The sequence below is a fragment of the Rhincodon typus genome, chromosome 11, assembly GCF_021869965.1.
Source record: "Rhincodon typus isolate 14 chromosome 11, sRhiTyp1.1, whole genome shotgun sequence".
In the NCBI taxonomy this organism is placed as follows: Eukaryota; Metazoa; Chordata; class Chondrichthyes; order Orectolobiformes; family Rhincodontidae; genus Rhincodon; species Rhincodon typus.
Window position 1 is genome coordinate 55938717 of NC_063342.1, and position 26428 is coordinate 55965144.

A 26428-nucleotide genomic window follows, 5' to 3' on the forward strand; every position below is an offset into this window, starting at 1 on the left:
AAGCTTCAGAAGTGGTGCCTGAGACAGGAATTATGACCTATGTGTTTTTTAAATCACCTTCTGCATGTTTTGCCAACAATAACGCTCAGCATATAGGAGGGAGTGATCAAGAGGGAGCATACACATCAGGTGAAGAATTGAGTAAGATGGAACTGAGTGGGAAAGGGTGGGGAAGTGATGGGGAAGGAGGGGAGAATCTTGGTGACTGGGAAGGAGGAGCTGATCAACATCACACTGGAGTAGTGTAAAGGAATCTCTCACTTGAACAATTCAGATTCTTAAACTCATTGCTGCAGGCCACCACCAAAACAGTCACTTAAGAGCTATTCAGTAGTAAACATATAAAATATAGGGTCTCAAATTGGCATTAAGGTCTTTATGTCAGCCTCAGGCATAAGCCACTTTCTGCCTTTAACAGTATAGCAGGTGCCGTACTTTCAAATGAAATGAGCAAGCAGCCATATCGAACACCTCGACACACATTTTGCATCTGAATAAAGGAGTGCCATCATCAAATCTTTTGGGTTCATATTCAAGGATATAGGAATTCTATTATAGAAATCTCCCATGAAATTGCACATGAGAAGTTATCCTATTAATACTAAATCTGACATCACAATTTTCAGGCATAATCAAAGTAGATCAAACTTTATAAATGGTCAACACTACATTGTCACATGTTTTCCACAAGCATTTTAACAGGCTTCCACCTGCCAGTCTCTCAAAACACGACTCCTCTTCTCTCCCTCATCGTGAGACCTAAGAGGGCAGGATGAAGCAACTGGCTGCCCTGCCCTTGGAACCACGCCTTCTTCCCCCCTCTGATATCTTACTTCCCTCTGGTTCTGTGAAAGACTTTGGGATCAACCACAGATACCTTCATCAGGGCAATGAGCAGCCTCAGTGAAGACTGTTCAAGGATGACTAAATGAGTCCCACTTTAATGTTATCCACTGCCTTTCCACTTCCACTGGCTCTAAGTGGGCAGGAAATGCATCTCCAAATCAATTAAGGCATCACACCTTCAAACATCCAAATTTTAGTCAGTTTTCCACTAATTTCTGACTCGAAAAACAGACCCAGCTCTTGTTTCCTGCCTCCATGCCAAGAGTACTGTTCCAAACCATTAAAGAAGATACAAAACAGTCACCTAAATTATTCAAAGGAAGGAATTAAGCAGGGGATTAAAGCAGGAGAGAGATGAAGAAAGAGAGATAGTGTTGGGTTTAGGAAGACTGGGGAACGATGCTGAATTTTGGCTGATCTTGAGTGGAGTTCCCAGATTTTGAGAATTCCACGGGATGGGCGGCAACTAATTTGACTTTGAAGAAAGGTGGGCACCACAGCGGGTGGATTGCCTTATTTCACCCTTCAATTCCATTTTGATTTAGTCCCTTCCCTCTCTCCCTACTTTCCCTCACTTTTGGTATAATTGCACGTCCCTGATAGGCCTTGCATGTCAGTTGGTAATATAGTTGGAAACACAGGTAATTTAGTGGTGGAAGATAAAGGAAACAAGGTAGTACCGCAAGATGAGGTGGAGGTGGAAGAGCAGGTAGATCTGTGTTAGTCAGCCATGGAAAGAGGGGAAGGGAAAGCAATGGTGTTGGCAGAACTAAAATTCTACTGCTCTCCTTGCTGACTCTGTTTGGCTCCATCTGCTCTACAACAGTTAAAGTACTTGCAATCAGAGGAAATTAAGTAGGTGTAATAAGTAGTCTGCTATTTTTTATACCCATGACTTTCTATTTGAAAAAAGTGCAAAGTTAATTTTAGTTTATCTGCCACTGGCAGATTCACCATACTGGAGAAGTCTTATCATAGATCTACGGCACAGGTTACAGGCTACAGCCTATCACAGGCTACAATTTTCAAATAAATAAATAAATCAAGATATTAAACAAACAAGCTCCTTTACCAAAAAAAAGTCACAAAAATAAAGTTATGAAAATGCAATGTTTTTATGAAAACTCGTAATTTTAAAAAACTACAATCCTTTTTCAGGCAAAAGAGGTTTCAATTGCAGAAATTTTATTTATAAAAATGTGTTTAGAATGATTCAACTAATTATCAATAAACGTGTTGAAATTGTGACATGAGTTTGTAGATTTTATCTATAATCAAATGTTACCAAAAAAAAAACTCAAAATTATGACACAAAGTTTGGTTTATTTGCAAAACAATGAAAGCATCAGCAGATTTTGAAGATCAATTATGAACTGTCAGAAGTAAGCAATAGCATCAGACGCTATAAAAGCAGTTTACAAATGTCATATGAGGGACTGCAAAATTATGTTATTCTTGGTCACCCTGTATATTTCACCGCATAAACAATGAGTGCCATATACATAACACATCCTTACAACTTTCAAAGAGCAAACCAAGGTAAAAAATCCCTGTTAAGACATATGATAACCGTGTGCTTGCAAAATGTTAATTATATTCCTTCTAAATATTGAAATATTTATTTCAAATTTCAGTAGCTCTCAGATTTTCTTTTTATCTGAGTTTCTTTTCTAATAATTTTTGTGTCATTTGATGAAGTCGATGGTAAAACAACAACACAAATAATGTTTAGGACTCAGGCTCAAAGTAGAACAAATTAAAGGAATATAAATCAAAATCCAACCTTCTATAGTCCAAACAAGTAATTTGGACTGTTGTTGATATCTCCGTGCCCAGAGGAACTGGGTTCAGGATCACAAAGGGGGGATCGATGAACAATTTTGGGGTGTGTATAACACCAATCAAAGTGATTATTCGATATGGGCTCGTTCTGTCCTCGTTAATAAACATGGGTATATCACATCCATATTTGCCTGGACACCCTGAAAAGTAAACAAGCACAGAAATAATGTAAAAATATTTGTGGGTCCTTAAAGTACAGTGCCCCCAACCACCACAATCTCAACATCACTCTCTACAGAGAGACTAGCAAACTTTAAAATTTATTCAAAATATCAAGTAATTACAGAGCGAAGGTGTAGGCAGTGATGGTGGAAAAGTGGTAATGCCACTAGATGAATAATCTACATTACTAGGCTAAATGATTCTAGGGATATAGGTTCAAATCTCACCATTGCAGCTCATGAAATTTAAATTCAGTTTAAAAATTTGGAATATGAAGCTATTCTCAGTAAGAGTGGCTATATCAATTTTCATTGAAATTCTTTTGAGTGAGGTAAACGAATGAAGGTAATCCAGTGGATATAATCTACTTGGATTACCTGCCTTTGTTTACTTCACTCAAAAGAGTTTCAGTGGATTCTCCATCACAGCTGTTAGTTTTTTTTTTAGTTCTTTCATGTAATGTTGAACGCTCAGTAATTGCTACCCATTTGTAACTGAGCGATTTGCTGGCCATTTCAGAAAATGATTATGAGTCATGTTAAGGCCAGATCATATAAGGATGGCAGGTTTCTTTCCCTGAAAATGATTTGTGAACCAAGTAGTCTTAACAACATTCATTAATAATTGTCATAGCCACTTTTACTGGGAATAGCGTTGCATTCCAAATTTATTAATTGAATTTAAGTTCCATGAGCTGCAATGGTGAGATGTGAACCTGTGTCCCCCGAACATTTCCCTGGTGTGAGACTGCAGATTGTGTTGAAGGAGTAACAGTAGCTTTGTGACTACCACCGTAGTGAATCTCAGGTCCTCAAGTTCTTGGATGGGAAGCTGAGAGAAGCACCCCCTGAAAACCCTCAGTGGGAAAGGACTTTTGTAGAGAAGCCTCTCTTATGTCCAGCTTTACCTCTCTGCAGTCTCTGCATCATTTGTCTGTCATGTGGCAGACTGAGAGATGAACAGCAATGATAATTTCCATCCCTATTGCAGACTTCCTGTGAACACGTCAACAAAGCCCCTGTCCCCCACCCCCCCACTCCCTGTATAGATGCATCAACAAGTTTAGTTAATGGAACACTCTCAGAATATTCCACAATATCTTCACAAGTTTTTCAACATCAGAAGTCAAAAATAATTCAACTGAAAGTTGGAGCCTGGTCCTTTAAATAGTGTGTGTGGGTGAAATTCCTTCTGCAGCTGAAAGCATGTTGAGCTGAGACTGAATAGAACTGGAATTCAGTGGATACATGCAGTACAAGTTTCAAAGACATGTCAAATCAACTGGAATGGTTGATTGCTGTCACAATTCTGCAGGCATCAAATGCTCCTGGTGCTGACACCATGCTTGCATGGGGCACACTGCAGTCTTGACTAGAAGTACAGTCCATTTTGTACTTCCAGTGTTTGCACCAGCAGAATTATGGAGCACAATCTCATGCCCCAATATTCAAATTATCAGTGACACATGGAGAAAGGTCAGAGGCCGACAAAAGGTCTTCTAGAATTTATGGTTCTAAGTCATGAAAACTGAAACAAAAGTCAATATATTCTTGTTGAATTAAAACAGATAGGTAGGGAGATGTGATTCACATGTTTAAAATATTTCAGTCACATATTCCTCATGGATGTATACATATTAAATTTAGACAATAATTATCAACTATCAAATACTTGACACCACAATTTGTGGCATATCGTGTGATATATTGTGGGTTCATTGTTTATACAAAGTATTGCAAATAGTAAAAGTTGCTACAATATTGAAAGACATTCAATTCAGTGTCAGTCAGTATTTTCTTTATAATTCATTATTGGATGTAGCAGAGTCTTGAAACTGTCATGATGGTAAGTCCTCTTCCCCACCAGATGGTATTTTCTTGCGAGCATTTAACTTGTTACTATTTATCTTAAAGAAGCAAACTTCATAGTTCTTGATCAATAAATTCACCATAGTCCCAAAAGACCATTGGACTGCTGCCTCATTAGAGAGAGATAACTGGTTCTGTTTTCAACCTGAGGGTGACCATGCTTTGGGTGAGGGATAAGGTTGAGAAGGTGGGACCTTCATGTTATCTTGAGCTGGAGCAGGAATTGAACGCACGCTGTTGGCATCACTCTGCATTGCAAACCAGCTTTCTTGCCAACTACAAGGACTACAAAACAGCTACTTCAAAAGCAAATATTAAGTTTTCCTCAAGATAAATAAAATGCAATCCAGAGACCAAATGAATGAATTTATATTCAATGAAAACTAAGACAACTATTTTTGAAATTGTGTCAGATAGTTGTGCAAGAGAATTAGCCCTTTAGCACTACCTAAATTTCAAATGTATTTTGTTGATTGCTACTGCAGAAAATTTTTAAATTAATTTTATTGTAAAAACTTACGTGGGCAAAAGCCAATTGTAATGCAATGCCTTTCTCCTGGTTTAAGACTTCCATAGTAATGAAAGATTCTAAAAGTGCCATCTTCAAGGGCAGAATTTTGTTGACTGTCCAAATCAAACAACCATTTTATTTCTTTGGAGGAAGTGTTGTGTATCTCAATTTTCTAAAAGAAATGACAAAAAGATAACTTTTAAAGAAGGACAAAGAATATGCCACTTCATGATTATGAAGGCAAAATAAAATGAGAAAATATTCATAGTAATCATGATATACTGTACTTTTACAAATGGATCAGCTATGATAGCACCTATATCGTTGTATCCTGGCAGAAGTGAGAATTCCAACTTGGTATCTGAGAGCTCAAGTGGTGGACAAAGTACTGAAAGATAAAAGATCATTGTGTTAGTTGATCATCTGTTTTGCGGAAAGACAGAAAACCAATTTAGCAATTTAACAAATGCAAAAGAAAGTGAATATATAAAAAGTGAATGCTGCATATAAAATAGAAAATAAAAACAATCCTTAATGAATCAATTAAATATTGTTCCAAAAATATTTCCATTATTAACATTTTTAAATTGTTCATATCTAATAGATTGCAAAAATTAATTCATTTTAAATACTGAGGAAATACCTGGACCTGATTTTTTTTGAAAAGGGTCACTGATAGGGCACATTTTATAAAAAACTTGTTAGAAGTCACATGACATTAGCAAACGGCTGAGTTAATTATGGTATTTCAGAACTGTTTGGAGTTCAGCTGTGGTGTTTATGATGACAGAAGACCTCCAGCTCAGCCTTTGCCACCTTTGGGAGAAATGCAAAGTTCTCTGAGGGAGCTGCAAACTGAAACAGCTATTCTCCCTGAGGAGCATCAAGAAGACTTCCTCTTGATAGCTCTTGAAAGAACTGTGGGTAAAAAGATTCCAAGGGCAAATGCATAATCTAAGGTCAACTATCTGCGTCTCGTGACACCTATCTAAATGTGCAAGAATTCCAGGCTGAAAGTTATACGGGAAATTTCATTTCTTTATTTTTATTCCTGAGAATGAATAATTATTTAGCCAAAGATTTTTTTCAAAGTTAATCTCCGCAAAAGTTTCATTTCTCTTCCTTTAACTGGTGTGTGTGTCTACATGTGCATGTTGGTTGTTTAGAATTGTAAATATTTGTACTTCCATATTTCAGAATTGTGTTAATTAGCTTTGCATCTTCATTGATTATATCCTATATTTTAAATTAATAATTTTGTTGTTGATTAAAGATACTTGATTGATGGATCTTTTTACTGTGAACCTGACGTAAATAAAGGATATTATTAGCCACATTGATATCTGGGCAAAACATTTAAAAATATGTTGCGAACAGTGTAGCAGTGGGATGAGACAGAGTGAGAGAAAGATATGCAACCTCAGTTGTTGCATAAAATTGGGCTTCTTACGGGATAACCCAAAGTCAGCAATGTGCAATTAGAAGTGGAGTTATTATAATGCAAGATTTGTTGTGCACTGGTGTGAAGCTTATAAAACCATTCTTTGTGTGTTAGGTTGCTCCAGCCTTTCTGGAAAAGAAGAATTTTTCCTTGAGGGATTAACCAAGGTTAAACTAATATACTGACAGCAAAGTTGGAGTTGTAGTTAAAAGAACAGCATAAGGAATCTGGCATCATTGAGGTATTAGAACAGCATCTGAAATTGAAAGAGGCAAAAAAGCAAAAGGGAAACCAAATAGTAAATGAGTTGAATCAGTTAGAATTGAGTTGCAGGTGAAGAAGCTTGAAATAGGAAAGAAAGGAAAAGGAAACATGAACAGAAAAGAGAAGTAGAAATGAGAAAACTTGAACCTGTGGAGGAAATTGTGGTATAGAGAATAAAAGGAAAAAAAGAGCATTTTGAAAAGTTGGAATGTTGGATAAATGTGGATGCAGTTACTGTTTCTTTTGGAATGATAGCTAAACAGATGAGGTGTCCAAAACAAAGCTGGACACTACTTACACAAAGCCATGGAATGTCAAAGTTCCTGAAGTTTATGCCATGCTTTCTGAGGATGCTTTAACAGATTATGATATGAAAGAAAAGGCTATTCTGGGTATACACGAGTTAGTTCAGGAGACTTACAGGCAGAAATTTCAGGACATTCAGACGTAGTCTCAGTAGACACAAATTTGAGAGGGCAAAGAAAAAATAACTTTGATCACTGCATGTGGGCTTTAAAAGTAGAAACTGCACACAAGATCCTTGGGGAAATATTTCACTTGGACGCATTTAAAAGTTCACCCCTTCCATTAATAAGAACACAAACAGAAAATCAGAAGACACCAACAGTCAGCGGATATGACTTATGATTATAAGCTTGTCCACAAGTCCAAACCCTTTCTCTGTCGTGCTTATAAACCAAAGAGGAATAGCAGGTGGGTGGGTGAAAAGAAGGCAAGTAACCAGAGATGAGAATGCACAGCAGTGAATACTGCAAGGTCTCATCATGATGCCAGTAAGGAAAGTGTTGTGAGTGGAATTGATGTCCAACGGGCAAAATGTTTCCATTGACACAAGGTTGGGCACATCCTTTACAGCTTGCTAAAAGTTATATGGTAAACCCATAGGAACTTGGTGGGTTCATCATAAAGGAAAGGTAATGACCAAGAATATGATAGTTTGTATGTTTGACTGTGAGGCCAAGTACAAGCACGACTAAGAGTGTGGGGTAATTGAACAAGATACCCGAAGGTACAGGGAATTCTTTTCAAAAGGAAAAGTAATTCCTTCTCCCACTAGAAAGGTAGGACATTCAGCTAACTCTTTGAACTTATTGAAAGTTATGTGTCTATGGCCTTCCAGAGATTCTCGAGCATTCCATGTGAAAGCTGAAAAACTGAAACAGCTATTCTCCCTGAGAAGATATTTTCTCAACATCTCAAGATCCCAGATTCAAGCATATTCTCTGCTGAGGAAGTTCCTTTATTTTTCTTCTAATTGGTGAGTTGGATTATTTTGAAGGAAGAAAAGATATTTATGCATTCATATTTTAAACTGTGCTAATCAGCTTTACATCTTTGTCAAATAAGTCCTGTTTGTAATAAATAGATAACATATTAGATTACTATATGCACTAATAAATCAATAATTTTGTTGCTAATAAGGAATGGTTGATCTCTGTTTTATTCTTAACTATGTTACATGATGACTTGAAACCCTAATATTATACAGCTGTTCATTTTGGTCTGGGAGAAAGGTATTGACAAAGGAAGGGATCCTTTTTAAATTATCTATGTTGAAATCTGGTGAGAGGGTGGATAAATAAAGAAGTGGAGCCAGTTCATCCCTCCACACCTGAGGTTTAACAGCTTGGGGTATTCAAGCTGAAACTGTGATGAATTGGAGAATATTTGTTAACAACTAGTAGAGAAAAAGTATGTAATTGGCCATATCGATAACTGGGTAAAACATCTAAATATATCTTATGGACAGTGGAGTAGTGGGACTAGGGAGAAGCAATGCATTTTCTCCAAGCTTGGTTGATACAAAATTAAATGTATAGATCAGAGCAATTCCACATTTAATACTCAGTTTATGCTGAATAGTCACCAGCTAAGATACAGATAATTGGGATAAATTTATAAATTGTACAAATTTTCAAAATATATTTTTCAATTGGAATTGATCAATATGAAGAATTTCAGTGGAAGAAAATAGAACACTATTTACTTTAAGATGTCTATTTTTTCTATGAATGATGCAATGTTACAATACGTTGAAAAAATGCTGTCACATGGGACTAGATTAATTTAGGATATCTGGTCAGCATGGACGAGTTGGACCGAAGGGCCTGTTTTCATGCTGTACATCTCTGACTCCAAATACTTATTTTTACATTGATTTTACTGTCATTATAGAGTTTGTTACATAATACAGGAGCACACTTAAACTGCAGAGAGATTCTACATTGGTGTAAAGGGGTATTCAATGCTTTGTACACACACAGAAAATTGTGGAAGACTTGGAGATCAGGATAACTTGCCCAAGAGGAAATCAAGGGTGGTTCAGAAATGCTTTGTCAAAATTCCTTTCTTTGAACTAGCCTAGAAACGACTCTTCTATTTTGTAAACAGTGCACATCTTTCTCAGTGGATCATGAGTCTTTGGAAGTCTCCTCTCCAGATAACAGTGCAGGTGGGATCATATAACATTTTTAAGGTGGAGGGACATTGATTTTGACTAACAAAGGAGTTAATGGTTATTGAGTGTAGATGAGAATATAGAGTTGAGGCCACAATCATATCAGTCAAAATATAATAGAATGATGCAACAGACTAGGGAATGAATGGCATACTCCAGCTTCTTTTCACATGTGCACAAGTTCATAGAAGTGCCTAGCAATGGCAATTTCAAACGATAAATTCTAACAAGCACCCCTTGATATTCAATGACATTAACTACTAAGATGTAGTAGTTTCAAGCGGCATGGTGGCTCAGTGGTTAGCATTGCTGCCTCACAGCACCAGGCACCCGGGTTCAATTCTACTCTTGGGTGACTGTCTGTGTGGAGTTTGCACATTCTCCCTGTGTCTGCGTGGGTTTCCTCAGGGTGGTCTGCTTTCCTCCCAAAGTCCAAACATGTGCAGGCTAGGTGGATTTGTCATTCTAAATTGCCCATAGTGTTCAGGGATGTGTAGCTTAGATGGGTTATAAGGAAATGGGTCTGGGTGGGATGCTCCAAGGGTCAGTGTGGACTTGTTGGGCCGAAGGGCCTGTTTCCACACTGTAGGGATTCTATGATCTTCTATGTCCACCATTAACATTCTGGTGGTCAGCACTGACAAAAAATTCAATAGGGCACGTTACTTAAGTATCTTGCTTATTAATACAGGCCAGAGGCTGAGTATTTTGCAGCAATTAATGCAACTCCTGATGACCTAAATGGCATATTGTCGTGGAATACTCTGCACTTGCCTGGATGGACTCACCTGTAACAATATTCAAATGCTTAACACCATCCAGGAGAAGGCAGTCCATTTGATTGGCAATCATCTACTGACAGAAATGTACACCCTCTTGACCACCAGTGTACTATAACTGCAGTGTACACAATCCACAGAATAATTTTGTGATGTGCCAAGGCTTCTTTGATACATATCTAAAACTCATGACCTTCAGTGCCTGAGAGTCACACGTTATCCTGAATTGGGCATACATCGTTGTTCCTTCAACATCGCAGGGATAAGTTTTGAGAACTTCTGATCTAACAGCACTATAGAAATAACTGTATTCACCTCAGGGGTTCAGGAAGAAGGTCCATATCCACCTTCTGAAAGGCCACAAAGGATGGGAAGTAAATAAACCCACAGAACAGGATGGCTCAGCATTGATAGAACAAGTTATGGAAAATTAGGTTAAGGGAATGCAAGGCAGCTGATGATAGTAGCAACATTTTATGGAGCTTTAATGATGAGGATCGATAGAGTCTACTTTATAAAAGACACAAAACATACCGTCAAGAAAATTTTTTTTATATATTAACAGTAAAGGATGAATGAAGGAAATAGTGTATTAACAGATACGTGATTCCATTAAGAACTTTGTTGCAATATGTTGGAAAATAAATGTATCTGAAGTGTAGTTGCAATGGCACAAGGGAATCCAAAATGGATGGGATTAGAAAAGGGACAGCCAAAAACTTTACATACAAAAGAGGAGGTACACTTATAGCTGTAAGAAAAGGGAGGTTTATTGATAATCAGAGGAAGCTAAAATGGTTTTGAGGCAGTTGGATACAGAGTTGTTTCAAAGGGATTCTCCACATACATTATAGCTTCCAGTGCAACAGTAAGAGTAAGAATAGTAACGATGCAACCAATTTAGAGAGCAGTTCTCTTGATATTTGGCATTGTTTTAACAATCGAAAGTTTAAATGGTTTGATTTGGAACAGCCAAATCCAGGGAAAAGCAAGACTGAAGTAACTATTGATACAGTTACTGGCTGCTTCTGTATCTAAGGGAAAGTGCGATTGAAGCAGTACATGAGCTGCCAGTTCACTTATTCGAACCTCAGTGTTATTTCCCATGGATTTGAAGAATGCAGATGTAAACTCTTGATCTGAGAAAAGAAGCAAATTGGATCCTGGAAATCACAGGTCCTGGAACTTAAAGACTGCTGCAAAGGATTTGGTTTTTTAATAATTAAGTTTCAAATTGAACTGGACAGGCCAGACACACTGGCCAGATGAATTTTTCTCCCCCTTTTTTTTGTATGCCCGTGTGCAAATCCATGAACTCACTTTAACACGACAAAACCTTTCTCAAGACAACCCTTAAATGACTATGAAGGACGCTGATTTATTTTTAAACTTAGTGAAGCAAAGCAGCACAAGTTTCAAATATCACATTAAAGCATAGACATCTAGAGAAACACACACTTGGAAACTATTTTTAAAAAGTGCTTGCGTTGACATTTTCTCTTTCCACTGAACTTACCGGTAGCTTGCACTCTGCGAGATGGAGTAGCAGGACTCAGTAATTGTACTTCAGAAGAACCTACAGATATTTCATCATACGGATCAGGTGGTATAGAACTTGGAGGAGGAGATGGTGTTGTACTCCCATTGATAATGATGGGTAGATTAAAATCATAGGATGCCACCTAAGGCAAAAAAAAAATTACACATTTTTTAAAATGTTCTCGTAAACCTGGAGTGGTGTTTCTGCTTAGGAAGCAACCAACAAAATTTACCCGGACTAGCCAGAACCCTGCACAATTTTGCCAAGGTGAAGTCACACTGAAGTTCCTGGCAAAATCATAAGCACAATGCACCAAAGTAAAACCTCTTATTTATCAGCCCAATCAAATTTAATCAAACTTGTGTCAAGAATAGACCCAAATTGGTCTGAAGATACAAGTGAGTTATACAAAAGGCGAGAGAAAAAAAGTCTTCAGAGTAAGGCTGATACAAAAATAGTTTCCTGGCGAGGACTTTTCTCTCTGCATTGTGGCTATAATTCAGTGCTGAGCTTCGCTGTCTCTAATTAACTCATTAGTGACTAAGACCAAGATACACATGCATGGCTTCAACTGATGATGTTTATAGCGTCTTACCGTATATATTGACAACATTTAAACTAAACTAATCTCAAGTTAAACAACTACAGTAGCAGGAAAGGCATAACTATGTCAGTGGCTTCAACTTACTGCTGGTCACTTCAGATTGAACAATAATTACGAATTGTACATGACAACGGGCTCGATTTAATTCATCCCATCATTGGGAAACATGACGACTAGGCCCACCTAGTCACAGGAGAAGCCTCATTTCAATCTCTCAGCAGCAGAAAAACCTCCCCGATTAAATCGGAAATGGCAGGGGCTAATACAAGATGCCTGGTTGCCACCGATGGGGAAGTCCATTAGGTTCATTAGTGAGGCACAAATCATCCCCAAATCCACCATGTATTGGAGGTGTCTCAAAGATTAAATGAATGATGCATGGTTTTTCCATGCCCTTGGATGGCTGTCCAGCAAAATTCTAGGATTTGCCCATGGCCCCTTGAGGGATTCGTTGTAATCAGGTATCTTGGACTTGACTGAGAGATTCACCATCAGGAATGGAGATCATTGCAAGTCACCCCATTGCTCTGGCTTCCGACCCACCTGATCCCATAGTCCTGCAACTTCCATCCCATGATCCAAAAATCGCCTTGATCCACCTTTAGCCTGGTCTCTTGGCAATTGTGGATCCCTGCTGGATGCTTTGTTGTCAGATGCTCACTACCACCTTGTCAAGGGCAATTATGCATGGGCAACAAATTCCAAACAGGCCAGTTTTAGACATTGGGGTTGCTTTAAAATTGAATTTCCCCAGTAGTTTCCGTGTAGCATGAGATCTTATTTACTGCATGAGCAGTTACTTGCTTTCCCCAAACATAAACAACTCCTAATAAACAAGACAAAAGGGAGGTGACAATAAAAGACCACCAAGGTCATTCTATAAGCTGACAAGAAACTAGGAGTTACCATATGTACCCTATTATCAATGTAGTGTTTCGGAAAATAAAAGCTTTGTTCCTTAAATGAAATTAAACATAACCTTCAGGTGAAGGTGGGAATTAGAGTCATGAGTAGCTGTCCCATGTCCACTGGCTAGAAGGATTCAAATGGGTGATTGACACAGGTAAACTCCAGCCCCTTAGAAACAGGCTACATCAACAAGGGCTCAGGGTGAGAGGGCAGTTCCCATCAGAACGTCCTTGCAAGGGGCAGTAGTTTAGATACAATACATTTGTGGATGAAGGCAGTTTTTGGGTCATGGGATGGAGGTTGCAGGACTGTGGGATCAAATGGGTTGGAGGCCTTGACAATGGGGTGAGTTGCAATGGATCTCCATCCCTGATGTTGAATCTCTCGATCAAGTCCAAAAGCCTGATTACAAAGAATCCCTCAACAGGTCACAGGCAAATCCTAGAATGAACTAACCAGGGAACTCTCTTTTCCAAATGGAAGATGGAGTAGAAGAGATTGAGGGAATATCCAGGGAAGAATGTCCTAACATTTCGTCTAGAGAGCAGGATGCTGCCTTTACAACATTAATGAGAACAATACACTGTGCCAAGTGCCTGTTCATCATCTGGTATCAACATCCTCAATTAGCATAGTTGGAATTATTGTGTATAATTAACTAACATATCATATCTAAACTATCACTTCCTAACAAGCTTAGGAAACCACCTGAAAATTCCTGAAGAATGGTTGACCAACCATACTGGGTACTTTAAGCTCACAAATCCCCAAAATCTAACATCAGCGATGCCCACAAATGTGAACATTTAACAAAAAAAAAAAAGAGGTCTCTGAATTGAAGATTGAACTGCAACCTTCTAGCTTACAATCAAGTGTGCTACCACTCATTAAGGGCTGTCAGGATGGGCTGCTCACCTGCTTGAGAAATAAATGGAAGGCACTTATCATGTTGCCATCAAATTGATTATCTTTAAGGCCTTTGGGACTTTGGTCAGCAACGTGGTTAAACAGCAGCTTCTGAGCCTGAATGCAATTGAATTGGAAATTGTTTGAATGATTTGACGCAGGTTTAGGGGAGTAGAGAAGAATAAAACAAGGTCTCTTATGAAGTGAAACTTTGACTACAAAGCAGTGTGTGAGATCCAAGCAGAACTGCTTATCACTGGCTGTAACATGTTGATGTGGCCTTCTTTCCTGCCTGGCTTCCTTCCTCATCTGATGATTACTGCTGCAGTTGCTCTTACCCTAGTAAACGCAGGGATCTTTTAAATGCAGTACTGTAAGGTATGCAGCAGGTGTGACACCTTAATATATATAACCAAAATATTGCAAGGACCTCCCATCTGATTTTCTGTTGCAAAAATTCATTCACATCCTTCAGTGTATCTGTACTGCTTGAGAGAGATAGGGTTTCACAAAGGTGTTTAGCATTAGAGTCTGGAGGTGATGTCCCTTGCCATCAGCCAAACTTGGTTCAAAGTCAAAGACAGAGAAGCTGGGAACCTTGTACAGACCTGCATGATGTTAACTGTTCCTATCATTGGCACTGTACATCAACCATGCATCAGTCTTTTCTTTTGATGAATGTTGCTAACTGATGCCCTAATATGAATAACTTTAGAAGTATTTGTTTAAGTAGCAGGGGCAGGTCTAGATCATATGGCCAATTCAACATACACACTGACATTTAATATGTTCATGCTTAATGACGACATGTATCAGGTCAATCATGTTTCACCCATATAGGAATGACAAGTTCTGACCTGTTGCATGCTGAGATGAGTAGGAACGGTGATCTATTTGTTGGCCCTCAAAATCCATCATTGGTTACATCTCTTTTGCAGCTGTGAACTGCAGACTCAATCATTTCTGGTAAACTGAAAGGAATTGCACGTCTGTGGCAACTTTAAGGAGCACATACAAATTATATTGCAGGAGTCGGGCAGACTTCTGTGATAACCTATCAGGTGAAGTTGCACTACTTTTCAGTTAGATCCAGGTGTGTTCATCTTGACTAATAAACCCACCAGAGTGCTAAACCCATTGTAGCCTTGCTGTGAACATACAGCCATTCCCCTGATGTAGGGCTTGTTGGTGGGACTGAGAATGCACAGAACATGTGCAAATTTGAATTAGAATTAAACGGTATTAGCTACAGCATCAGCAACAAACAACCAATGACCATGAACTGGAGCCTCATTTGCCTGGGAAGGCTACCTCACGAGCATCAAAAACAAATATTGGTTGGGGTAGGAATCATGCGGTCTGGAACAGACATGACTTTAATCTGCAACCCCATTCACTCCTAGCAAACAAGCGGTTGACAAAGCATTCATTAAGGACAAAGCTATTCATTGGATTCATTCAAGAAATGGAAGCTTTAGTTAGAAAGTGAACAACCATCCTTGTCATTTAATATAAAAGATTTCTGACGATACAGTGGTTCCAGATAATTAAATGATTTGCCCATTTGATCAGGAAAGTCAAGCTCTCCAGCAGCTTGATGAACTGAGCAATAATTTTAAACTTCCATGAATGTCAATGAACCATGGTACAGATGGAAGGTTTCCCAATCATCCATGAAAAAAACAATTCAGTAGCTGGATTACTTGCAATGAGCTCTTTAAAATGCAAGCTCACCAAAAGCAAATTTCTGCTGATCTCTTAGAAATCTAGCACATAACTCAGTGCAAAATGGCACAAACAAGATCCAATTTTGAGAACAAACACTCTGTGTTCTGTGTAATGGCCAGCCTGGTATTAACTCAGGCCATTTGCCAGATGTCTGGCAGCCTTCAATATGCCATTAGACTTGTCACTTACGTAAATAAGGAGCCCAAAGCTCATTTTACGCTCTTGCACTGAAATTTATATTAATATTTAGTCTGCCCTGTTCATGGTTCTTCAGGTACATTGACTAACTTAAAATAATTTTCCTTTGGAGCCAGCAGCAGGATGATTCATTGCAGCTGCACAGCTCTCCTAAGAGCCGGAGCTGGCCTGAAATCAGTCCCCATTCCATAATTCTTCCCACTCTCCCCAGAGGCTTACTTAGAGATAACTTAAAGCAGCTGTCCCAAAATTCACTGACTGAATCTGGTGAGAGTCATGCAGAGACACAAAAAAATAATCACTGGCGGATCATCTTGAGGAACATCAATTTCTCAAAATACTCACCGAGCCTCCACAATCAGGCACAAGGATTATTATTTTCATACATTGAATCCAAGAAACTAGACTAAATTAATTCTTCGGCTTTCTTTTACTACTACCCAAACAATTACCAATCCTATCCCAAATTTCCTTCTAATTCCACATGCTTTAATTTTTTTTCAATTTTGTTGTACAAAGCTTATCATTTATATTCTGAAAGCCAACATGGGATAAATTATAGACAATTGCCAATCCACCATCTCAGCAACCTCCTCACTAGTCAGACATGATCCAACCTTCACAAACCAATCTGTTTTCATCCATTTATACTGATCAAAATGTTCAAGTTACTCTACAAGGATGATGAAAAAGTGCATCAACAATTTGATATTTTTTAAAGAAGAAATACAATTTCAGTCAAGATATTTTTGAAATATTTAATCACAAATTATTCAATACTTCACTACTCATTGTAAAGTTCTGTAAACCACTACTGCCCTCAAGTGGCTTCAATAGAGGTGTGCACATAAGTGGAAACCATAAGGCCTAATTTTAACTTGGACCTGAGTGTTGGAGTTATCCAGTGGAATTCCAGAGTCATTTCCTCCCCCAACCAAGTGGGAAATACTAGTTGTCTTCAGGCCAGAACAGTGTGGCTGCTGCTACTGGGGATCAGAAATCTGAACACAAAGCAAAATTAAGTGTCTGGAGGCAATCAAAGTCAAGGCAGATAAAAAGGAGCCTGAGAGGTTCAAATCTTTCTTATGGGGTTTGGAGGAGCATTGCTGTTCCTCCCGGTTCACAAGGAAACAAAAAGAAAACATCAAACATATTTTGAGGAAATGGGGTAATCGCAATGCCTACACCGACCTAACAGGCAAAGTGGGGGAAAAGTCATCCAAAACCAAGGCTTACGGAAAGCAGTGCTAGCAGTTATTGACCTACTGCCTTGGTTAAAGTATCCACAGCCAGCAGAGAACACTGGGATATAATTCACAGTCACTTTTGTCTCAATTCTGTCTCCCAATCTTTTCCACAGTTTGCCTCTAAGAACATTAAATAAGGAATGAGAACAGGCCATACTCTAATTCAGACCTTACCAGATCCATTTAATCTAAGTTCGAATGATAAACTTTTCACCTGACGAGTTAACTTTATTTCTCTTTTCACAGATGCAGCCCTGATCTGCTCAGTACTTCTAGCATTTTGTGCCTTTATTTTTCAATTTAACATAGTTATGGCCATTTTATGGGCCTAAAACAGTTGCAAAAATGATCAATTTAGCAGAATGTTGACCAACGGCCAGTTTACCTGTGAATTCCAGGTTGTTTTTCTTAAGGAAACCTCCTGCACTCACTTTTTCAAGATATTTGTTCACGGGATGTGGGCTTCACTGGCTCGGCCAACATTTAGCATCCATCCCTAATTGCCCAGATGGCAGCTCAGAGTCAACCACATTGCTATAGCTCTGGACTTACATGTAGGCCAGACCAGGTAAGAATGGCAAATTTCCCTAACAGATATTAGTGAACTAGATGGATTTTTATGATAATTGACAGGCATTACCCTAAAGCCAGCTTTGTTTTTAAACTCAGTTTTTTTTTATTGAATTCAAATTTCACCATCTGCTATGGTGGGATTTGAACTCGTCCCCAGAACATTAACCTTTGGTTCAGGATTACTAACCCAATGACATTACAACTATGCCACTACACCTCCTGCACCCTTTCTGCACACAGACTCTTAGTATTTCTGCGCCACGAGCAACCTAACCAGTGTCCTCCTGCTCCACATATTTAGGACCTTGACGAGTCCAGCCTAGCCACTCCATACCCGTGCTGATAGCATAGATCTCAATAATGAAAGTAAACCTTAGCAAGGTGTAAAGCACAAACATTAAACTTAAAAACAGACTTACTATTGATTCAATACTTACATCTTTAGGACTGAATACTAATTCACACTTAATACTCTCTTTCCCTCTTAGAGAAATAATATACAGCTGATGATCCATCAGATCTTGTGTTGCATCTGCAGGTAAAAATAAAAATAATTAGAACCAGTAACGGACTTACTTTTTCAAGTAAAGTGAAAACAAACTTTAATCCTGTTACACTGTAGTGAATTTTAAAAAATCTATAGGACTGCAATTAGAGAATATTAGAGGCCCTGATATTTACAGAGAGGCATGGAAGGGGCAGGTTAGTGTGGTAGTTACAGGGGAACCCAGAAATTCCAGGAATAAAGAAGTTGCAAGAAGTCACGGATTAGAAGCAGGAGAAAGTCACTTGGCCACTTGAACTTGCTCTGTCAGTCAATGAAATGATGGATGATCTGATTATAGCATCAACACCACTTACCTGACCATCCCTTATAACACTGGACTTCATTGTTGCTCAAAAATCTATTCAACTCATCCTTGAATATATTCAATGAATATCCATGACTACTCCCTGGGGAGGAGAATTCCACACACTAATGACCCTCTGAGAGGAAGAATAATCTTTGCCTGTCTTAAATGAGGGACACCCTAATTTTTAAATGGTGCACCCAATTCTAGACTGCCCCAAAACGGAAAACATCTACTCAACATCCACGCCATCAAGTTTTCACAGAACCTTAAATGTTTCAATAATAACACTTCTCATTCACCTAAATCCCTAGGGTATCAACGCATGGTGTTCAACCTTCCGCGAGAGATAATCCTCGGAACTCATCAAGTGACCTTTTTTCTGAAATATTTCTAATGCCATTATATCCTCTCTTAAGAAAAAAGACCAAATTGGTATGCAGTATTCCAAAGAGGTCTAACTATAGCTCTGTACAGTTACAGCAAAATTTCCCTACTTTTATATTCAATTCCCTTTGCAACTCGTATCAATATTCCATTTATCTTCCTGACCACGCTTAAAAATTTGTTTGTGGTACATGGGCATCAGTGACAAGGCCAGCATTTATTGCCCATTGGAAAGGCGATGGTGAGCTGTCTTGGGCTGTAGGTACACCCACAGTGCTGTTAGAAAGCAGATTCATTACTTTGACCCAGCAACGCTGAAGGAATGGCAATATAGTTCCAAGTCAGAATGGGCTGTGCCTTGGAGGGGAATTTTCAGGAGGTGGTGTTTCCATGCATTTGCTGCCTTTATGCTTCTAGATGGCAGAGGTTGAGAATTTGGAAGGTATCTTTCATTTGGTCTTTCAGGTATTTAGTCTCTTCATCTAAGTCATTAAAATGCATTGTAAATAGTTGATCCCAGCAACAATACCTTTGGCATTCCATCTGTAAGAGTTCGCTAGCCTAAAAATAATCTACTTATCCCTACTGTTTACTTCTGTCAGCTTATCAATCCTCGATCCCTGATAATATTTTACCCCCTACACCATGAGCTCTCAACTGGTGCAGTAAATTTCGTACGACACCTTTTCGAATGCCTGGTGGAAATCTAAGTACACCACATCTCTAGGTTTGTCTTTATCTACATCGCTGCTACTTGTCTGATACCACTTCACTTTCACAAAATTATACTGACTCTAAAACAGAAATTGCTAAAGAACTCATCAGATCTTGCAGCTGAAGGCTGAACTGAAGAAGGATCATTGGACTTGTAATGTTAACTCTGTTTTATCTCCACAGATGAAGCCAGATCTTTTGAGTTTCTCCAGAAATTTCTGTTTTGTTTCAGTTTCCAGCATACACAGTTCTTTGTTTTATTTTTACTGTACTGACTGTACCTGCATTATAATTTTCCAAACATCTCCTTACAACCTCCTTAATAATGAATTCTCACTTTTTTTCATTGACTGATGTCTAACTGGTCTATAGATTATTTCTTTCTGTCTCCTTCCTTTCTTGAACAGAAGTATTACATTAGCAATGTTTCAATCCACTGGGAGCTGTTGTATTCTTGTGTCCCTTAACACAGAAACATTATTCTCATACAGGATTGATAGGTAGCATAAGTTCAATTCACTTAAAAATTTCAAACAGGCTGACCTAAAATACAAACTGATAAATTACTTTATAATTGCAAATTACATTCTAAGTCTAGCTTGTTGTTGCTTGGAATCCTTCAAATTGCAGGTCATGCGGTGTCATCCTGCTACTTGGCTCATGAGCATATTCAAATATATGCACGGAGAATGAAAAGTACATATATATAGGTAACAGCAGAACTACTTACCCTAAAGCGAGAATTGAAAAAAATGAGTTTAAAAGTCTAAGGATCTATAAAATATGTAGATATTTTGACAATCACTCCAGATTTTGTGCTGGTATAACCTCTGGAGACCTAGACTTGTAGATGATGATGACCAGTTAATGGTGACTGACAGTTAACTACCCAGCTCTGTTTAAATTCTAAACCATGCAGGAGACATATGTCCGCATCAGGATAGTCTGTGACTTAGTGAGAAAGTTGGAATTGACATCAGGCAGAAAGAAGGCCAGCAGCAGCTTTTGCCTACTGAAAGTTACTGTGAATCCGAGGCCAGCAACTCATTTGCTGAGCAACCTGACCTGGGAGATAGTGGATGCTTTCAGAACAACCAGCCACCAGATGGTCAGGATCGTGGAGAGACGTAATGGCAGCAGGTCTTTTATAAAGAGGGCTTCTCGGGGTAGGAGTTTTCCTGAAACATTGTAGCTCAAGTCAATAAATTGAACTGAAAATCCAAAGAGAAGCTCTCCATGACTATCTCTGAGTTTCGGCAGACTGTGATGGCAGACTCTTAGAAGACTCAGAAAAATGGTGTAAATAGCTGAGAATGCTCATTACCCTGAAAAGCCACTTTTGCAAAGAATCTATCCATTTTACACTGAAAACAATAGAAAATCCTCAGAAATTCCAGGCTGTCTTTTAACAGTTCAATGAATAACTCCACAATCTGAATTTTGTTAATTATACCTGCAGAGGCTTCAAAATTCAGTGAGAAATCTCTGTACTTCGTAAAGTCAAATTCAAGCTTGATTGGTGATTCAGTTGAATTCATTAAAGTGAATGGGATCATGTAAGAAGAACCACAGTAAACACCATGGAACACAAAAGATTTCTGCAGATAAAGAGGAGTAACATTAAAATAACGTTAGTTAAATTAGATAAATCAGAAAAATATTGAAATGTTCCACAGAACATTCTCCTTAGATTTTTCTTCAAATTTATAGAATATACTGGCATTTTTGTATTAAAATGGTAGCGAGAAAGTAACATCAGAATTCATATAAGAAAGTCAAACCAAATCTTTGTGCAGAATCAAGGAGGAATAGTGCTTTTCAGTCATTGTTTTTTTTTAAACAGCAAAATAATTTCCTTGTGTTTTGATTTTTAACTGTCTTCATAAAACCTTATACTGTCCAATGTGATGCCACTTTGGAGCATGTTGGCAAATATCTTATTAATAAATTATACATAATATGGCCTGATGAGATTATTTCCTTTCTTTTTAAAAGGACAATTAAAACATTTACTAACTCAGAAGATTAAGACTGCATTTAAACCAACCAGGCAATCAATCATTCATGCCGAGATAAAATACACATTATCTGGCACTTAGAGTCTTAGAGATGTACAGCATGGAAACAGACCTTTCAGTCCAACTCGACCATGCCAACTAGATATCCTAAATAAATCTAGATCCATTTGCCAGCATTTGTCCCATTTCCCTTTAAATCCTTCCTATTCACATACCCATCTAAATACCTTTTAAATGTTGTAATTGTACCAGTCTCCACCACTTCTTCTGGCAGCTCATTCCATACAGTCACCACCCTCTGCATGAAAAAGTTGCCCCTTATGACCCTTTTAAATCTTTCTCCTCCCACTTTAAACCTATGCCCTCTAGTTTTAGACTCTGCTACCCTGGGAAAAAGACATTGACTATTCACCCTATCTAGGCCCCTCACAATTTTATAAACCTCTGTAAGGTTTAATTCACAAACCTGGAGTGGTATGCAGTATTTTCAATTTATTAAAATATTCATTACTAATATCACACTATTAATTCAATTCCAATTACCTAAATAATTTCAATACTAGTATGAAGCCAGAATAAGTTTCTTTGAAATAATCATAAAGACAAATAATTGCTTAGTAGGACAAAACTTAAATGAGGAGACAATGGCCTAGTGGTATTATTGCTGGACTGTTAATCCAAAGACCCAGATAACGTTCTAGGGACCTGGGTTCGAATCCCGCCATGCCAGATGGTGGAATTTGAATTCAATAAAATACCTGAAATTAAGAATCTAATGATGACCATGAATCCATTGTCAATTGTTGGAAAAATTCATCTGGTTCACTAATATCCTTTCGGGAAGGAAACTGCAATCCTGACCTGGTCTGGCCTAGATGTAACTCCAGACCCACAGCAATGTGGTTGACTCTTAGCTGCCCTCTAGGCAATTAAGGATGGGCAATAAATGCTGCTGAGCCAGCAAAGCTCTTATTCCATGAAGTAATAATAAAAAAAATTACTAAAAGGAGACACGGAGTCAAAGCATTTTACCTTGCACTCATCAGGACTGGAATGCAAGAAATCAGGGTTGGAAAATGAACACAAGTTATACAGGTTGAGAAAAAGGTGTGGATTTGTTGGGCTATCATCACATTTTATATACTGTGTTAATTTAACAGTTCACACAGTGAGCAGGTGGCTCGAGTCTTACTCATGAGGTTGCCTATAAGATTGATACTGTAGCGCATGGAACTATGGGAATCCTAACATAAATATCAACCAGTGAATTCACAGGGAGTGAATGATGTCAGGCATTGTCAATGGTGAGGTTGGAAAATCCAACAGGATCTAATACAATTGGGAAATAGTCTCAAATCTGCCTTTGGGGTCAGGAGTCTCAAAGCTATTCTGCCTCAACCTTCATAGAAAATAAACTGATCTGACAGTGATCCTTGAAACAAGAACGGTCTACCAAGTTAGGACATTTTCAGATTCAAGCTACCCACCTCAGAAGTGAAAATTCAGCTCATAAACTCTCTGACTCAAGCACAAAGGTTTTTAGTCCTGAAAAGTGCCCAGTCTACTTCAGACTATCCTGGAAGGGTGAAAAAAACTCCAAGTCACCCTTTATTTACATATGAAAAGTCCTTGAAACTGATCCAGCTTTCCCAGGACTAGCTCTCAGAATGACCAGGATGTCTGACACTCCAGTTCTTATCTGTCAACCAGGACTCCCTCATTGGACCATATTAACAGCCCCAATCAGGGAACTTATATTCTATGAGGTCCACCTGGCTGACCTTGTTACAATCATGACAGAAGCCAGCTGTTTCATGCTGCTACTACGCAGTAGCAACATGAGTGGTGTTCACCACTAACAGGATGCTACCAAGAAGTTATTATGACTATGACAAAAATGAGTAATGTGGCATTTGAATTTCAGTGTCAGTGTGATACCAGGTATGTAGGGGCTAAATCACAAAGAATGGCAGATTGAATCAAATAGCATGTCCTTTCAGTTGTTTGTAACAAGTAAGCCATTGATCATATCCAATCAGCCCCCACTTGCAAAACTCACAACACTGTCAACATTAGATGTGATTCTGCAATTCACCCAATTTGCTGGACAATCCTGAACGCATGAAGAATTATTCTGACAATCGATTCAGGATTGTCAGTCAGCTTTGGATTGTGATACACTTGTATATACTGGAAGTTACATGTATGTATGTTAAGGGCTCTGTTCTTTACAGACAGAAATGTTATATACATGTACTACACCTGTTTCAACTCAACAAAATGTGGACAGCCATTTGTTCATTAATTTCTGAGGGTAATGCCCTGACCAAGCAAAGTCTACCTGCTTGTTTTAAAGTTTGAACAAAGCCTGCTTATAACTCTTAATCAGCATTAATGGGAGCATTCTCAGTCTGCACTCTCTTTTCATGCAATCTGAATGATGGCTTTCCCTTATATTGGTATTCTTGCAAGATGAAAAGCTTTGATAAAATGTTTGATTCTTTTCATCAATGCAAAGTTTTAATAGATGTGGTAGAGACTGCACCATATATAGAGATCATCTATTTGAAGCAGGCTTTGATTGGTGTAATTGGTGATTTCCAAAGGGAGTGTTCAGAGGCCTCTCAAACAAACGCTTAGAAAATTTTATTTTTAAAGTTTTCAAGGAGCATGAGCATGAAATAATTCAGATTTAAAGTAAAGAAATACCAGGAAAATACTGACCACATCAATTTCTGCCATTGGTCTTATCACTGATCCACCAACCCGCAGTTTCAATAGTTTTGAATTACGAATGTCTAGCTGAGAAAATACCATAAATATTTAATCAGGAAATGCAGAATCTCAGTGTCTTGCAAAACAAACAGCTGTTTATTCTTCAGTAATTTTGCTAAAAATGTTTGTTTTTGATTTACCTTTAATCTGGTATCAAATTTAAACACTGTTGTTGGGTGGAAGAAAATTTTGAAAAGCACATAACCCCCAACAGGCACTATTCCATAAGTAGGGGTTACAGTCATTCCAGGAACAGGATGCACATTTCTTACCTTATAAGGAGAAAGAGGCAGAATATAAATTTGAAGCAAGTTACATTACTGAATAAACATGGGAATATGATTTGATCCTTTTGCTAACAAGCTGAAAAAAGAACTCAGTAAGATATTCCAAAAGTTGACAAGCTGGTTACTGGGATAAGGGTTCAGTCCTATGAGGAGAGATTGCATCAGCAAGGCCCAAATTCTCTTGAATTTGGAAGATTGAGAAGTGATTTCACTGAAACATCTGAATTGCTGAAGGGACTTGACAAGGTGGATGCCTGGAAGGCATTCCACTGCACTGTAGACTCTAAAACCTAAGTTTTAGGTGCAGCCTTGGAGTAAGGGACCAGCCTCATATACCTGACAAGAGGTGAAATTTCTTCACTCAGAGTGTTGTGCAACTTCGGCATTCCCTGACAAATGGTCTGTTGGTCTTTATTGAGGAGCATTACAGTACAGGAATAAAGATGTCTCTTGCTACAATTGAAAAAACCTTGATGAGATCATATCTGGAAATACACAGAATGCACAGCTTTAGTCTGCATATTGAAAGACAGTATACTTGCATTGGAGCACAGTAAAGGTTCACTAAATTGATCCCTGGAATGAGGCAATTATTCGATATTGAGAGGCCGAGTGTATTAGGCCTATATTCTCTTCTGTTTAGAAGAATGAGATGCAATCTCCTTGAGACATTCACAATGCTGAAATAGCTTTATAGGGTTAATGCTGTGAGATTATTTCTGCTGGTTGTGAATCCAGCATATTCTCAGGATAAAGGATGATCATTTGTGACTGAGATGATGAGAAATTTCTTTACTCTTTAAGAATAATGAATTGTTGGAAGTCTAAACACCAGAGGGTTGTGAATCCTGGGGATTACTATTGACTAGATGTGGTACTGGAGCAGCCACATAAATATTATGTCAACAAGCACAGATTAGAGGCAGGGGAATTCTGGAACTCACGTCCTGATTCCCCAAAGTCCGTTCATCATCTCCAAGGCACGAGTCAGAAGCATGAATAAATACTCCCCATCCACTTGGATGAGTGTAGCTCCAACAACACATAAGGTGTTTGACACTATCCAAGACAAAGCAACCCACTTGATTGATTTCATATCCACAAATATTCTGTCCCTCCACCACTAACGCAGAGTGGCAGCAGTGTTTACCATTTACAAGATGCACTGCAGAAATTCACCAAGGCTGCTGAGACAGCACTGTCCAAACCACAACCATTACCATCAAGAAGGACAATTGTAGCAAATACACAAGAACATCATAGCCTGCGAGTTCCATTCCAAGCTCCTCACCATCCTGACTTGGAAATATATCGCCATTCCTTCAGTGTCACTGGGTCAAAATCTTAGACCTCCCTCCCTAACAGCATTGTGGGTGTACCTCCTCAAAATGGACAAAAGCAGTTCAGGAAGGCAGCTTGCCAACACTTTATCAAGAGCAACTCAGAATGGGCAATAAATGCTGGCTCAGCCAGCAACACATCCCAGGAGTAAGTTTTGA

At 38.5% G+C, this 26428-nt stretch overlaps 1 protein-coding gene across 1 annotated transcript in view; it reads right to left on the reverse strand.

The window, feature by feature from the left end:
- The window catches only part of LOC109927725 (cilia and flagella-associated protein 47-like), a 413667-nt gene that overhangs the window by 309830 nt on the left and 77409 nt on the right, over positions 1-26428 (reverse strand). The window contains exons 19-26 of the mRNA XM_048603110.1: positions 24783-24914; positions 24592-24669; positions 21303-21447; positions 18335-18429; positions 11709-11874; positions 5517-5617; positions 5239-5401; positions 2630-2828 (exon numbers count right to left, since the gene is read on the reverse strand). Of these exons, the coding sequence (XP_048459067.1) occupies positions 2630-2828; positions 5239-5401; positions 5517-5617; positions 11709-11874; positions 18335-18429; positions 21303-21447; positions 24592-24669; positions 24783-24914 (1079 nt within the window). The remainder of the gene's footprint in view (positions 1-2629; positions 2829-5238; positions 5402-5516; positions 5618-11708; positions 11875-18334; positions 18430-21302; positions 21448-24591; positions 24670-24782; positions 24915-26428) is intronic.